The sequence below is a fragment of the Galeopterus variegatus genome, unplaced genomic scaffold, assembly GCF_000696425.1.
Source record: "Galeopterus variegatus unplaced genomic scaffold, G_variegatus-3.0.2 Scaffold229, whole genome shotgun sequence".
Classification (NCBI taxonomy): domain Eukaryota; kingdom Metazoa; phylum Chordata; class Mammalia; order Dermoptera; family Cynocephalidae; genus Galeopterus; species Galeopterus variegatus.
This window is the reverse complement of record NW_007726340.1, coordinates 4,438-17,323: the sequence shown is the minus strand read 5'-3', so window position 1 is coordinate 17,323 and position 12,886 is coordinate 4,438. Positions and strand designations below refer to the sequence as shown.

The 12,886-nt window shown below is 46.4% G+C and overlaps 1 protein-coding gene across 3 annotated transcripts in view; it reads right to left on the bottom strand.

Annotated features, from left to right (window-relative positions):
- The window catches only part of SHMT1 (serine hydroxymethyltransferase 1 (soluble)), a 27,774-nt gene that overhangs the window by 14,118 nt on the left and 770 nt on the right, over positions 1 to 12,886 (bottom strand). For 2 of the 3 annotated variants that reach the window (XM_008566209.1, XM_008566210.1), the window contains exons 2-4: positions 8,930 to 9,075; positions 2,065 to 2,180; positions 1,521 to 1,681 (exon numbers count right to left, since the gene is read on the bottom strand). In XM_008566209.1, the coding sequence (XP_008564431.1) occupies positions 1,521 to 1,681; positions 2,065 to 2,180; positions 8,930 to 9,075 (423 nt within the window). Of the gene's footprint in view, positions 1 to 1,520; positions 1,682 to 1,935; positions 2,022 to 2,064; positions 2,181 to 8,929; positions 9,076 to 12,886 lie in introns of those variants that run through there. The other variant, XM_008566211.1, reaches the window with a different exon arrangement.

Genomic DNA, 12,886 nt, shown 5'->3' with positions numbered 1-12,886 from the left:
CTTAAAAGCGTAAAGATGGGCCGGCCTGGTGGCGCACTGGATAGTGCGCCGCTTGGGAAGCGCGGCGGCGCTCCCGCCCGAGGGTTCGGATCCCATGTACGGACCGGTTCCCGCTCAGTGGCTGAGCGAGGCGCGGGAGCAACACCGAGGGTTGCAGTCCCGTTGCTGGTCCCCGGTCCGGTACGGGGGCAACACTGAGGGTTGCGATCCGTTGCCGGACACGGAAAAACACAAAAGACAAAAAAAAAAAGCGTAAAGTTATGTGTTTGATATTTCGCTAAGCATAAAGATGCACTGCTACCTTCTTCTCGTGGTACCAGATATGAAACTAACCAGGAAGGGCACATTTGTATAAAGAACATGAAAAAATGGTTCCTGAACACGAGGAAGAACCACCAACACCGGATAATAAAATATGTAAGTCACTATCTATGCCTAACATGAGTCCATACATCCATCTACACATTTTTTGGGCACCACTCTCTAACCAACTGAGCTAATCTGCAAGCCATCCAATTTTTTTTGGTAGCTGGCCGGTACAAGGATCAAACCCTGGACCCTGGCATTATCAGCACCATGGTCTAACCAGCTGAGCTACCTGGCCAGCCCCTGGCACGATTACAGATGCCGGGGGCTGGCTGGCTAGCTCAGTTGGTTAGAGTGCTGCCTTGCAACACCAAGGTCAAGGGTTCAGATCCCTGTACCAGCCAGCCACCAGAAAAAAAACTGGGACTGGCTGGTGAGCCCAGCTGGTTAGAGTGCAGCCTTATAGCATCAAGATCATGGGTTTGGATCCCCATACCCGCCAGCCACAAAAAATATATAGACTGGGGCCCCCACAAAAAAAATCTTTGCCTGGGGCCCACATACCCTAGAGGCAGCCCTGGCACTGACACTGACAGTACTGGTCACTGCTGGGCATTCTGCTGATACTGGCTATGGCTAGCTGTTAGGCCTGTACAGTAGGGGCAGTGACAGGGTGTAGGGCTGTACCTGTTACAGCCATACACGTAGGCAGGAGCTGGCTCTAACACAGCTATGGAAGTCTGTGGCTGTCAACGGTGGGGCTGTTGGAGTGAGGGATGGTGCTATCCTTGCTGGAGCTACTGGCCCCCGGGGGTTCTGAGCAGGGATGTGACTAGGTGAGGGTGCAGCTGCTGTGGCAGTGGCTGTTGCTGGGGGTCCAGCTGTAGCTCTCCTGGTTGCTGGGAGTTGCTGTTCCAGTTGATGCTGCCCCACGGCTCCGGGGTGGCCACCACCCTGCTGCGTCTCAGCCCTCCTCAGCAGCTGCCTCCCAGACTCGCCTCCCTATAGCCTCGGCTCAGACCCTTGTCTCTCCTTCCCAGCTGTCCCCAGCGGGCCCTGAAAGCCTGAGGAGTCCCCAGGGCAGGGAAATGAAAAGTGGTGCAAGGAGGGACTTCCTACAGTACCACATGAACAAAACCACTTACCCTGTGGGTGTGGCCAAACACTGGAGGTTTTCTAGGAAATGAGCACAATGGAGAGAGACACACTCTTACCTTATAGGGCATAGATTCAAAGAAGATGGATGTAGCAGAGATTTTCTTCTTGCCCGTCATGAACCCGTGGGTCAGGTGGCCCCCATCAGGTAGGTCCAGGCCCATGATACGCCCATGGGGTTCCACCAAGGCAGTGTACACTGCAAAGTTTGCAGGGGAGCCTGAAACAGGTAGACCAGAGGAGACATGATGACTGCCACTGATGAGGTGCCAAGTGGCCCCCAGGAACATGGCCACTAGGCATTCTGCCAGGAGTGGCAAGAGGAGTCCTGGCTACCACTGTGCCTTTCCTGAGCCCAAGAGGTGCCCCCACGCCAGTCCCCTTGCAAGGAGGTAGAAGGGAAGCTCTGGGAAGGGGCACTGCCTGGGAGGACGCAGAGCTGGGGAACCGAGGGCATGGAGAACATGCACATACCCAGGAGGGCGTGGCTCATTTTGTACTCTTAGCTCTGGGCAGTCCTTCTTAGGGCTCCTCTTGGTGCAGGTCAGCCCTGGGAGGCTAGCAGGAAGGGGCAGTGCCGGCCTATCTGCATGTGGCAGTCACCTGAGTAGGGCTGGACGTTGACCCCCCAGCACTGTGGGTCCAGGTGATAGGCCTGCAGCGCTCGCTTCTGGCAAAGTGTTTCCAGCTCATCGATAAACTCAGTCCCACCGTAATATCTGTGGGAGAAAAGCAGGAGACCTCCATCCACTCTGGCCCCAAACCTCTGTGCTCAGCAGAGGCCGAGGCTTAGGGTTGGACAGAAGAACAAGAGTGGAGGGAAGCGAGGAAAAGAACTCGTTAGAATGTAGATCCTGGGCCGGCCCGGTGGCGCACTGCTATAGTGCGCAGCTTGGGAGTGTGGCGGCGCTCCCGCCGAGGGTTCGGATCCCACATACAGACCGGCTGCTCACTGGCTGAGTGATGTGCGGGCGCAACACTGAGGGTTGCGATCCCGTTGCCGGTCCCGGTCCGGTCCGGGCGCGACACTGAGGGTTGCGATCCATTGCCGGTCACGAAAAAAGACAAAAAGGAAAAAAAAAAAAAAAAAAAGAATGTAGATCCTGAACCCAGCACGACTGACCTTTCCACTGATGCCTCTGATATCTAGAATCAGACCGAGTCACCCTCCGCTCCACAGAGGCCGTGCCATTTTACATTCCCACCCACAGTGCACAGGGCCCACAGTTCTCCACGGCTTTGACAACTTACACTTTACAAATAAAAACTGTATAAACTTATAGTGTACAACATGATGTTTTGAGATACGTATACATTGTGAAATGACTAAATCAAGTTAACTAACATATCCACCACCTCACACACTTAAATGTTTTGTGGTGAGAACACTTGAAATCTACTCAGCAATTTTCAGGGTATATATTAACTAGAATCACCAGGCTGTAAAACAGATCTGCAGTTCTCCTAACTGAAACTCTACCTGCTCACCAACACCTCCTAATCCCCACCCTCCCTCCCCAGTCCCTGGCAACCACCATCCCACTCTCTGCTGAGTTCACCTTTTAGATTCCTCGTATGAGTGAGATCCTGCAGTGTTTATCTTTCTGTGTACAGCTTATTACACTTAACATAATGTCCTCCATGTAAGAAAATAATCTAAGTGATGCATTTTCAGAAATAATTCAGGACCAGCCCAAAAGTGGTCTGACTGGTCCAGCCCATTCCTGGGGAGTCACTGAATAGATAAAGTTCTCTTTGAGATCATAATGAGTTACTAGCCCTTTACTACCCTCTTCATTCCCTAGTGTTTCTCCTTTCACAGCATTTCAGTGGGCCTTTTTCACGGGCTTGTCCTGAGCCCTCAGACAAATTTCTTACAAGGGGGTAATAAATCAGGATAATCTTAGGCATCACCTGGGAAGACTGTGCACCCCATAGTACTCTCAGCCAATGAGGAGGAGGGGCAGGGACTTGCGCACTAGGGAATAAACTGCTTGCTACAGCCTTTTTCTCCATGTGCCTGCCTTTCAGACACCCGAACCTTGCAAGGCCATAATTCAAATCTCACTTCACTGTACTTCGTGTCTCCGTGTCCATCCTTTAGCATTGGATGGGTGAGGGCATTTCTCACACTCTAGGTTCATCCATGTTGTCACAAATGACAGGATTTCCTTCCTTTTTTAAGGCTGAATAGTATTGTGTTGTGTATATACACCACAATTTCTTTATCCATCCATGGGCTGATGGACACTCAGGTTAATTCCACATCTTGGCTATTGTGAATAGTGCCACGATGAACATGGGGGTGCAGACATCTCTTCAACATACTGATTTTGTTTTCTTGGATATAAACCCAGAAGTGGGATTGCTGGGTCATATGGCAGTTCTACAGCAGTCTCCCCTTATCCACGGTTTTACTCACCTTGGCTTGAGTTATCTGTAGTCAACTGTGATCTGAAAATATTAAGTGGGAAATTGCAGAAATAAACAACCTGTAAGTTTTAAATTGTGTGCCATTCTGAGTGGCATGAAGAAATCTTGTGCCGTCCCACTCCATCCAGCCTGGGCTGTGAGTCATCCCTTTGTCCAGTATATCCACGCTGTCTACACTACACACCTGTTAGTCACTTAGTAGCCATCTTGGTTATCAGAGGAAAAAACATGGTATATATACGGTTCAGAACTATCTGTAGTTTCAGGCATCCACTGGGAGTCTTGGAAGATATGCCCCACAGATAAGGAGGAACTGCTGAATTTCTAATTTTTTGAGGAGACACTATCCTGTTTTCTACAATGGATCTACTTATTTACATTCCCACCAATAGTATATAAAGGTTCCCCTTTCCCCACATTCTCATCAAAACTAGTTATCTTTTGTCTTTGAGGTTTTAATTTGCGTTTCCCTGATGACTACTGATGCTGAGCATTTTTTCATGTATCTGTTGGCCATCTCAATGTCTTCTTTTGAGAAATGTCTATTCAGATCCTTTGCCCATTTTTTAAGCCACTTATTTGTTTTCTTGCTGTAGTTGTCTGAGTTCCTTATACATTTTAAATATTAACCCCTTATCAGATATGTGATTTGCAAATACTTTTCTCCCATTCTGTAGGTCATCTCTTCACTCCGTTGACTGTTTCCTTCACTGGGCAGCTTTTTAGTTTAATGCAATCCTACTTTTTTTGGTGCTTGGGGGGTCATATCCAAAAAATCCCTGCCCAGAATTTTGTGGTTTTGATAGTGACCATCCTAACGGGTGTGAGGTGGTATCTCATCATGGTTTTGATTTGCACTTCTCTAATGGTTAGTGATGTTGAGCACCTTTTCCTATGCTTGCTGGCAGGGAGTTATTGTTTAATGTGTAGAGTTTTGTTTCTTCGAGATGAAAAAGCTCTGGAGGTGGATGATGGTGATGATTGTACAACACTTTGAATATACTTAATGCCACTGAACTGTACACTTAAAAATGGCTAAATTGGTACATTTTGTTATGTATATTTTACCAAAATAAAAAAGGGGAGTTTTCATTGAACTGTACACTTTAAATAGGTGAATTATACAGCACATAAACAAAATCAAAGCTATTAGTAAAATATAAAAAACAAAGAAACCAGAACTTTGTTTTTAGATTTGTGTCAGGCAAAGTCATTAATGTTAAACCAATATTGTTTTCTAATATTACTTTGATCATTAATGTTACAAAAGATAAATTCACATTACTAAGATAACATAACATTCCTATATGCATTTTTTAATTTATTGTTAAATGTATTGTATATGCAGAAATACATGAAATACAGGTACATGGAAAATGGGTTATAATCACCTTTATAAAGAGTCCTTTAACATGAATAAATGATTTAATTATCTAAATAATGGGGGACCTGAACTCACCTCTCTCAGCACTGGGCAGATCAACTAGGCAACAGATCAATAGAGTAACCATTACTCATTCAGAAGGAGACAAGAAATCTAGGGTTATCAGAGGTGGGAGGGGGCAGAGAGAGGGGGGATGGGGAGAGATTGGACAAGGGGCATAAAGAATAAGTACAATTTGTAATGATATATGTGCTAATAATATTGATTTGATCAACATATGTCAACATTGAACCCCCAAAGTACGTATAATCAATTATGATTCAATTTTTAAAAAAAGATTTAGTTATCTACACTTCTATTTAAGATTTTTTTTTTTTTTTCCTTAAAGATGGCTGGTAAGGGGATCTTAACCCTTGACTTGGGGTTGTCAGCACCAAGCTCTCCCAAGTGAGCCAACCAGCCATCCCTATATAGGGATCCGAACCTGTGGCCTTGGTGTTATCAGCACCGCACTCTCCCAAGTAAGCCACTGGCCGGCCCTCTATTTAAGTTTTTAATGACAGTTTTATTTGGTTCAGCTAAGTTATGAAAAATCACAGAATGAGTCTTAAAGACAGAGAGAGGCTTCACCAAATGACCTGTGAGGTGCCTTCTAGCCTCACATTCTCTACTCTGTGACCAGGAAGAAGGAAAAAGCCACAAGACTGAAAGACAGCGGCCCATGCCTAGGGACCACACAATCATGGGCCATCAGGGCTGCAAGAGATCTTAGTGGTTACCATCTTCCAGGGCAGCAAACACTGTGGTGCTCCACTGCCACAAGGCTCCAGCATCCTGCTTACTCAAAGAGAGCCAGCTGACTGGACACCATGGAAAGACCAGACAGCGCCCGGCCGGACCACGGTTCTGCTATTTGCCCGCTGTGCGGCTTGAGGCTGCCTCTTTCACCTCTCCATGTCTACTTCCTTATCTTTAAAAGTGGTGATACTATTGACTTCACAGTGAGGCTGTGGAATAAATACAAACGGGATGTGTATGATCATGCTCAGCCCAATGCCTAGAGCACAGCACTTCATGAGTTCAACACACCTTCAGTTATACCACGCCCTTCATTTTATTAGTTGCTGAGAAAGAAAAAGCATTTTTAATTAAATCATGACTTGCCATCAATCAGATTTATCTCAGTTACAGAGGTGTTAAATTGTGAAAAAAAAAAAGAGTTCTCAGGATTGATGATATTCAGCAAGTCCTCAACAAGCACTGGGACAGTTCCCCAGCCTACTGTGGAGGCCACATCCAGTTCCAGGCAAGAGACTCAGAGCCGCTTTGTCCAAGACATGTTCTTCAAATCAACTTACATCAATGGATACTCCTCATCTCTGTCCTTTCCCATCCAGAAGTCACAAAGGAGAAATGCTACTGGCATAAATACACTGACCTTTTTAACACTTCAAGGGGACCAGAAACCACCTACCTCACCTCTTTACAGATTTAGGAATCCTTATATTCACTGTGTGGGGGAAAAAACCCAGAAGCTGTCAAAGAACCTTCCGTCAGATCAACTTAGAAATGTTGGAAACTCGCCAGAAACCACCTACCTCACCTCTTTACAGATTTAAGAATCCTTATATTCACTGTGTGGGAGAAAAAACCCAGAAGCTGTCAAAGAACCTTCCGTCAGATCAACTTAGAAATGTTGGAAACTCTCAGACAGCTTAGGATTTGGGGTGTAAGTGTTTTTTCCCAACACCTAAAACCAATTCTCAGATACCACCTGGGTCTACAACAATCCCATTCAGTTCTGACACTAATTACCCAGTTAGCGCAGACGCCACAGGCTAAGGATTCAGTCCCACAAGCCTGTCCTCACTTCAGATACCAACTGCAAGTCCTGGCTCCCCAGCTTAACCACATTCTGTCCAACCTGGCTACAAATTCAGGAGTTCCCACAACCCTCTCCTCAGGTTTAACAGTTTGTTACGACTCACAGAACTCAGGAAAACACTTATTACCAGTGTATTATAAAGGACACAACTCAGGAACAGCTAGATGGAAGACATGCATAGGGCAAGGTACTAGGGGGGTGCGGAGCATAGCTTCCAGGCCCTCAGGGGCGCACCACTTTCCCAGCACATCAATGAGTTCACAAAACATTGAGCTCTCCAGAGCGCTCTAAAAGCCCCTTTCCTCCCCTGAGGCTGGCAGGGGTGGGTGGCTGAAAGTTCTAACCCTCTCACCATGTGTTTGGTGATTCCAGTGACCAGCCTCCATCCTGAAGCTATCCAGGAGCCCCATCCTGAGTCACCTAGTTAGCATAGACTCCAGTGTGGTCAAAGAGGCTTGCTATAAACAAAAGACACACCCATCATTTAGCAAATTCCAAGGGCTTTAGGAGCTGTGCCAAGAAACAGAGCAGGGACCAAAGAGTTACTTTTTATTAAACCACAGTGTTAGAACATCTGGATTCGAGTTCCGCCTGAGGCACCTGTGTGCAACCTAGAGAAGTCTCTGAACCTTAGTGAGTCTCAGCCTCCACCTCTTTAAATAATATGAGGGGTCTTCAAAAAGTCCATGGAAAGATTGGTATTATCTTTTAATTCTATTTTTCCACAAACTTTTTGAAGTGTGTGTGTGTGTGTGTGTGTGTGTGTGTGTGAGGATCAAAGGAAACATAGTTGTGAAAACACCTGGTGAACTTTTTTTTTTTTTTTCCCTTTTTTTTGGTCTTTTTTTCGTGTCCGGCAACGGATCGCAACCCTCAGTGTCGCGCCCATACCGGACCGGGACCAGCAACGGGATCGCAACCCTCGGTGTTGCGCCCACACCTCGCTCAGCCAGTGAGCAGCTGGTCTGTATGTGGGATCCAAACCCTTGGCGGGAGCTCCACCACACTCCCAAGCGGCGCACTGTAGCAGTGCGCCACCGGGCCGGCCCGCACCTGGTGAACTCTTTGCAAACGCGAGCCATTCACAGCAGAAGAAAGAGAAGGCGTTTCACCCGATTCTCACTCTTCCACAGAAAGCTTCAGGGGCATCGCAGCAGAGTGGCAATCATTCTCTAAGGGTGACCCTTCTTTTTCTGTGTCCTTTGGGACACAAATTTGTAAAAGTCATGTCAAATTCTGTCATTTATTTTCTTTGGTGATGACTGCAAAAAACAAAAATGAATTTAGCCTATTATGGTTCTCAGGGCAAAAGAGTTGACCGAAAACCACTGCATATGTAAATCCGACATTTATAATGCAGAATCAGTTTCCAGTAGTCTAGGTTCAGCTTTCACTTCCTGGCCACTTCCAATACAGACTCAATGACACACAGCAACAGCCACCTTCAGTGGTATCCCGTGAGGACACTGACCTTTTCTAGACAGAGGCCAGACAACAGTCCAGCAGCTTAATACTCCATGTAGACTGGCCTGTTATTCCAGACAGCCCCCAAAAGGCCTGTTAAACATGACCGAGTATACCTGCTCCAAGAACCTCAGCAGTATCCCATGCCAGGAATCATAAAAGAGTCACGTAGAAAGCAGGAGGGAAGGGAGAGCCCACGGTTGGGATCCCTGCTGTTTTCTAAAACTTGCACATTGATTCTACAGGGATTCAGTACTTCACATCACTGTGTCAGGATCAGGCCTTTGAAGACGTTCACATACCTCTGGCCCGGGTACCCCTCAGAGTATTTGTTATTTAAGCAGGAACCCAGGGCCTCCAAAACTGCTCGGCTGGCGAAATTCTCCGAGGCGATCAACTCCAATCCGACTCTCTGCCGGTTACTCTCCTTCTTAATGATGTTGTAAACCTTATGAGAAGAAAACAGACACTAGACATTTGGACGTTCTAGTTTAAAATTTTGCTCTGATCAAAGCCGTAACATCCTAAAGAGAAAAGACACTAGTACAGATTCATATTGTGCCCTCAGAAGCTGACTGTAACCCAAATAACCAAATTAAGAAGACTCCCTGAGTGAGTGCGAAAAACACACTGTCTTTCTTCTGCTCTCACAGCACAATTATCATGGAAGGCTGACTTCTGTGGCCAAATGTGTGGGGATTTCTCCCCCCTAGCAAGCCAGCGATTCTCCAGTGGGAGACACCAGCCTGGTGGCCTCTAACTCAATTGTGACACTATCTACTTGGAAATAGCATCAGATCCCACAGTGGGGCTCAGTCCCACAAGACTCCCCCCTGCTTCAGATGTCAGTCACAAGTCCAGGCCTCTGGAAATTCTGACCAACCAGCTATAAATCAGGGTTCCCAATGAGGCAGGACAGAATAGGGACATGCCCCAGGGAGGCTGCTCATGAATATTCAGACTGGATCAGCACTAGCCACCTCCTTGTTTTGCAGTCAATGAACCCATAATGAGCTGACAACAGCTTAACCACCCTACCAATCAGTACACTACACCTGGAACTTTGCTGTTTTTGAACAGAAACTTAAAACAACAAAAACCACATTGCCTGTGCACTAGGAGGAACAAAAGCATAGACTAGACCAAGAAGGGCAAAGTTAAGTGGAAAGTGACCCCACTTCAGAAGACCAAAAACTTCAGAAACTCAGGGACACGTGACAGGAAGCTGATGCAATCTCATATCAGCCTGTTCAGTCTTAATTACCCTAGATCCTCCCCCACAGACAAATATTCCTCCCCTTAGTTAGGATAGAAGACCTCCCTCCCAGAACAACATATAAACCCTCCCCTTAAGGTTAACGGGCATTCCTCCTTCAAGAAGACACCCTCGCACTCTCCTGTGTGTACTTTCGCTTGCAATAAGGTCCTATTATTTGAATGTTTCGACTGTCCCACTTCCTCTCCTTTCATTCCACCATGATGTGGACCTGTCTCTTCAAGAAGACACCCTCGCACTCTCCTGTGTGTACTTTCGCTTGCAATAAGGTCCTATTGTTTGAATGTTTCGACTGTCCCACTTCCTCTCCTTTCATTCCACCATGATGTGGACCTGTCTCGGTCCCCTGAAAGATTTTTATTCATGGTTTGACCAAGAACCTAGAACTGCTGTCCAGTAACACCACAACCCCCTCCTTGGATTTGAATAGTTTGCTTGAGTGGCTCACAGAACTCAGAGAAACACATGCTTGTGTTTACCAGTTTATAATAAAGGACATTACAAAGGATACAGATGAAGAGACATACAGGGCAAGGTACGGTGAAGGGGCACGGAGTTCCTATGTCCACCCTGGGCCCAACACCCTCCAGGAGCTCTCCAAACCCAGGCCTCTCAGGTTTTTGTGGAGGCTTCATTACACAGGCACGATAGATTAAATCACTAGACATTGGTGATCAACTTAACCTTCAGCCCCCTCTCCCTTCCCTGGAGGATGGAGGGTGGGACTGAAAGTTCCACCTTGGTATTTTCTGCCCCCATCCTGAAGCTATCCAGGGGCTGCCAGCCATCATTAGCATACAAAAAAACTCTTAACACCTTGGAGATTGTGAGGATTTTAGGAGTCTATGTCAGGAGACTGGGAATGAAGACCAAATACACATGTTCACAGTATCACACTCCCCTAACACTTAGGAATAGAACAAATCTTCCTCAAAGGTTTTGGGAAGAAACAGAAGACAACGAATTAAGGAAAACAAAATTATTTAAGAGAAAATTATCTTTAAAATAAGTATCTGAGGGCCAGCCCAGTGGCGCACTGGAGAGTGCGCCACTTGGGAGCGCGGCGGCGCTCCCGCCGAGGGTTCGGATCCCATGTGGAGACCGGTTCCCGCTCACTGGCTGAGCGCGGTGCGGGCGCAACACCGAGGGTTGCGATCCCGTTGCCGGTCCCCGGTACAGGCGCGACACTGAGGGTTGCGATCCCGTTACCGGTCAGTAAAAAAGACAAAAAGGAAAAAAAAATAAAAATAAATAAAATAAGATAAGTATCTCGGCGCTCCCGCCGAGGGTTCGGATCCCATGTGGAGACCGGTTCCCGCTCACTGGCTGAGCGCGGTGCGGGCGCAACACCGAGGGTTGCGATCCCGTTGCCGGTCCCCGGTACAGGCGCGACACTGAGGGTTGCGATCCCGTTACCGGTCAGTAAAAAAGACAAAAAGGAAAAAAAAATAAAAATAAATAAAATAAAATAAGTATCTGTAAGGTAAATGCTGGGCATAGGCCTATTCTCCCTCCCCATGCATACCAGAGATCCCCCTTCCCCTGGGAAGCTACCCCTGGCCAAGGTAGTTTACCCAAGGAAAGGCACATCTCCTTCAAGACAAATGGAAGACAGTAGGAAGCAGGAGGCCTGAGTAAATAAATCAGCATGTAAATGGAGTTAGAACACTAGCGTTAATAACTCTGGAGCCAGGGGGTAACAAGTAAGTTAACTTATCTACTCAGCCAGATCTCCCAAGTGCTCTGAGTTGGTGAGGGTCTACGTGAGGGTCTACACATAAGCACGCAAATGATTTACACCTCTCCTTTGATCTGTTCACTATACTGTTGTATGTAACCCATGGTGGTGTGGATTTCCAGCTGGCCAGCCGCTACCAGCACCTCCCGATGTCTCTACCTATTCTAACAGTGGGTGAGTTCTTTGGAACAATCAAACACTATGCGAGCGCCCTCTCAGATCTGGGGCTCCTGCAATACAGTATACCACCTAATTTTTAATTTTACACCATCATGTTATTTTTATAACTACATTTAACCAAGGTTTCCTCCCCCCGCAACCATATTTCTTGCTCCACTTCCTTAAAGGAAAAGATGCTTTAGCAAAGCCATAGAGACAGAAAGTAGATTAGCAGTTTCCCAGGGTTGGGGAGGATGGGGGGGGTTGCTAATGAGTTTAAGGTTTCTTTTTTGGGCAGATAAAAATATTCTAAAATTGATTGTGAATATACTAAAAACAACAGAATCATGCACTTTAAATAGGTGAATTACATGGTAAGTAAATGATATTTCAATAAAACTGTTATAATAATAAATAAATAAAGGTGCTTCTAGGTGTCTAGATAGATTGCTGTGGTTTGGATGTTCCCTCCAAAACTCATGCTGAAATTTAACATTGTAACAGTGTTGAGGTGCACTTTAAGAGGTGATTAGGTCATGAAGGTTCTGCCCTCATGAACGGATTAATGCTGTTATCACTAGAGTGAGTTACCCTGGGAGTGGGCTCCTGATAAAAAGATAAATTCAGCCCTATTTTTCTCTCTCACATCCGAGCTCCCTTGCCCTTCCCCCCTTCCACCATGGNGAAATTTAACATTGTAACAGTGTTGAGGTGCACTTTAAGAGGTGATTAGGTCATGAAGGTTCTGCCCTCATGAACGGATTAATGCTGTTATCACTAGAGTGAGTTACCCTGGGAGTGGGCTCCTGATAAAAAGATAAGTTCAGCCCTATTTTTCTCTCTCACATCCGAGCTCCCTTGCCCTTCCCCCCTTCCACCATGGGATGATCCTAGCCAGATGCTGGCATCATGCTCTTGGACTTCCAAGCCACCAGACCTGTGAGCCAAATAAACGTCAATTGTTTACAAATTACCCAATCTATGGTATATTTCTGTAGAAGCAGAAAACAGATTAAGAAAGATATACTGTCTGGGAACTGTAAGGAAAGGATCAAATCTCAGTGACCTCTCTCCTTCCCCACATTC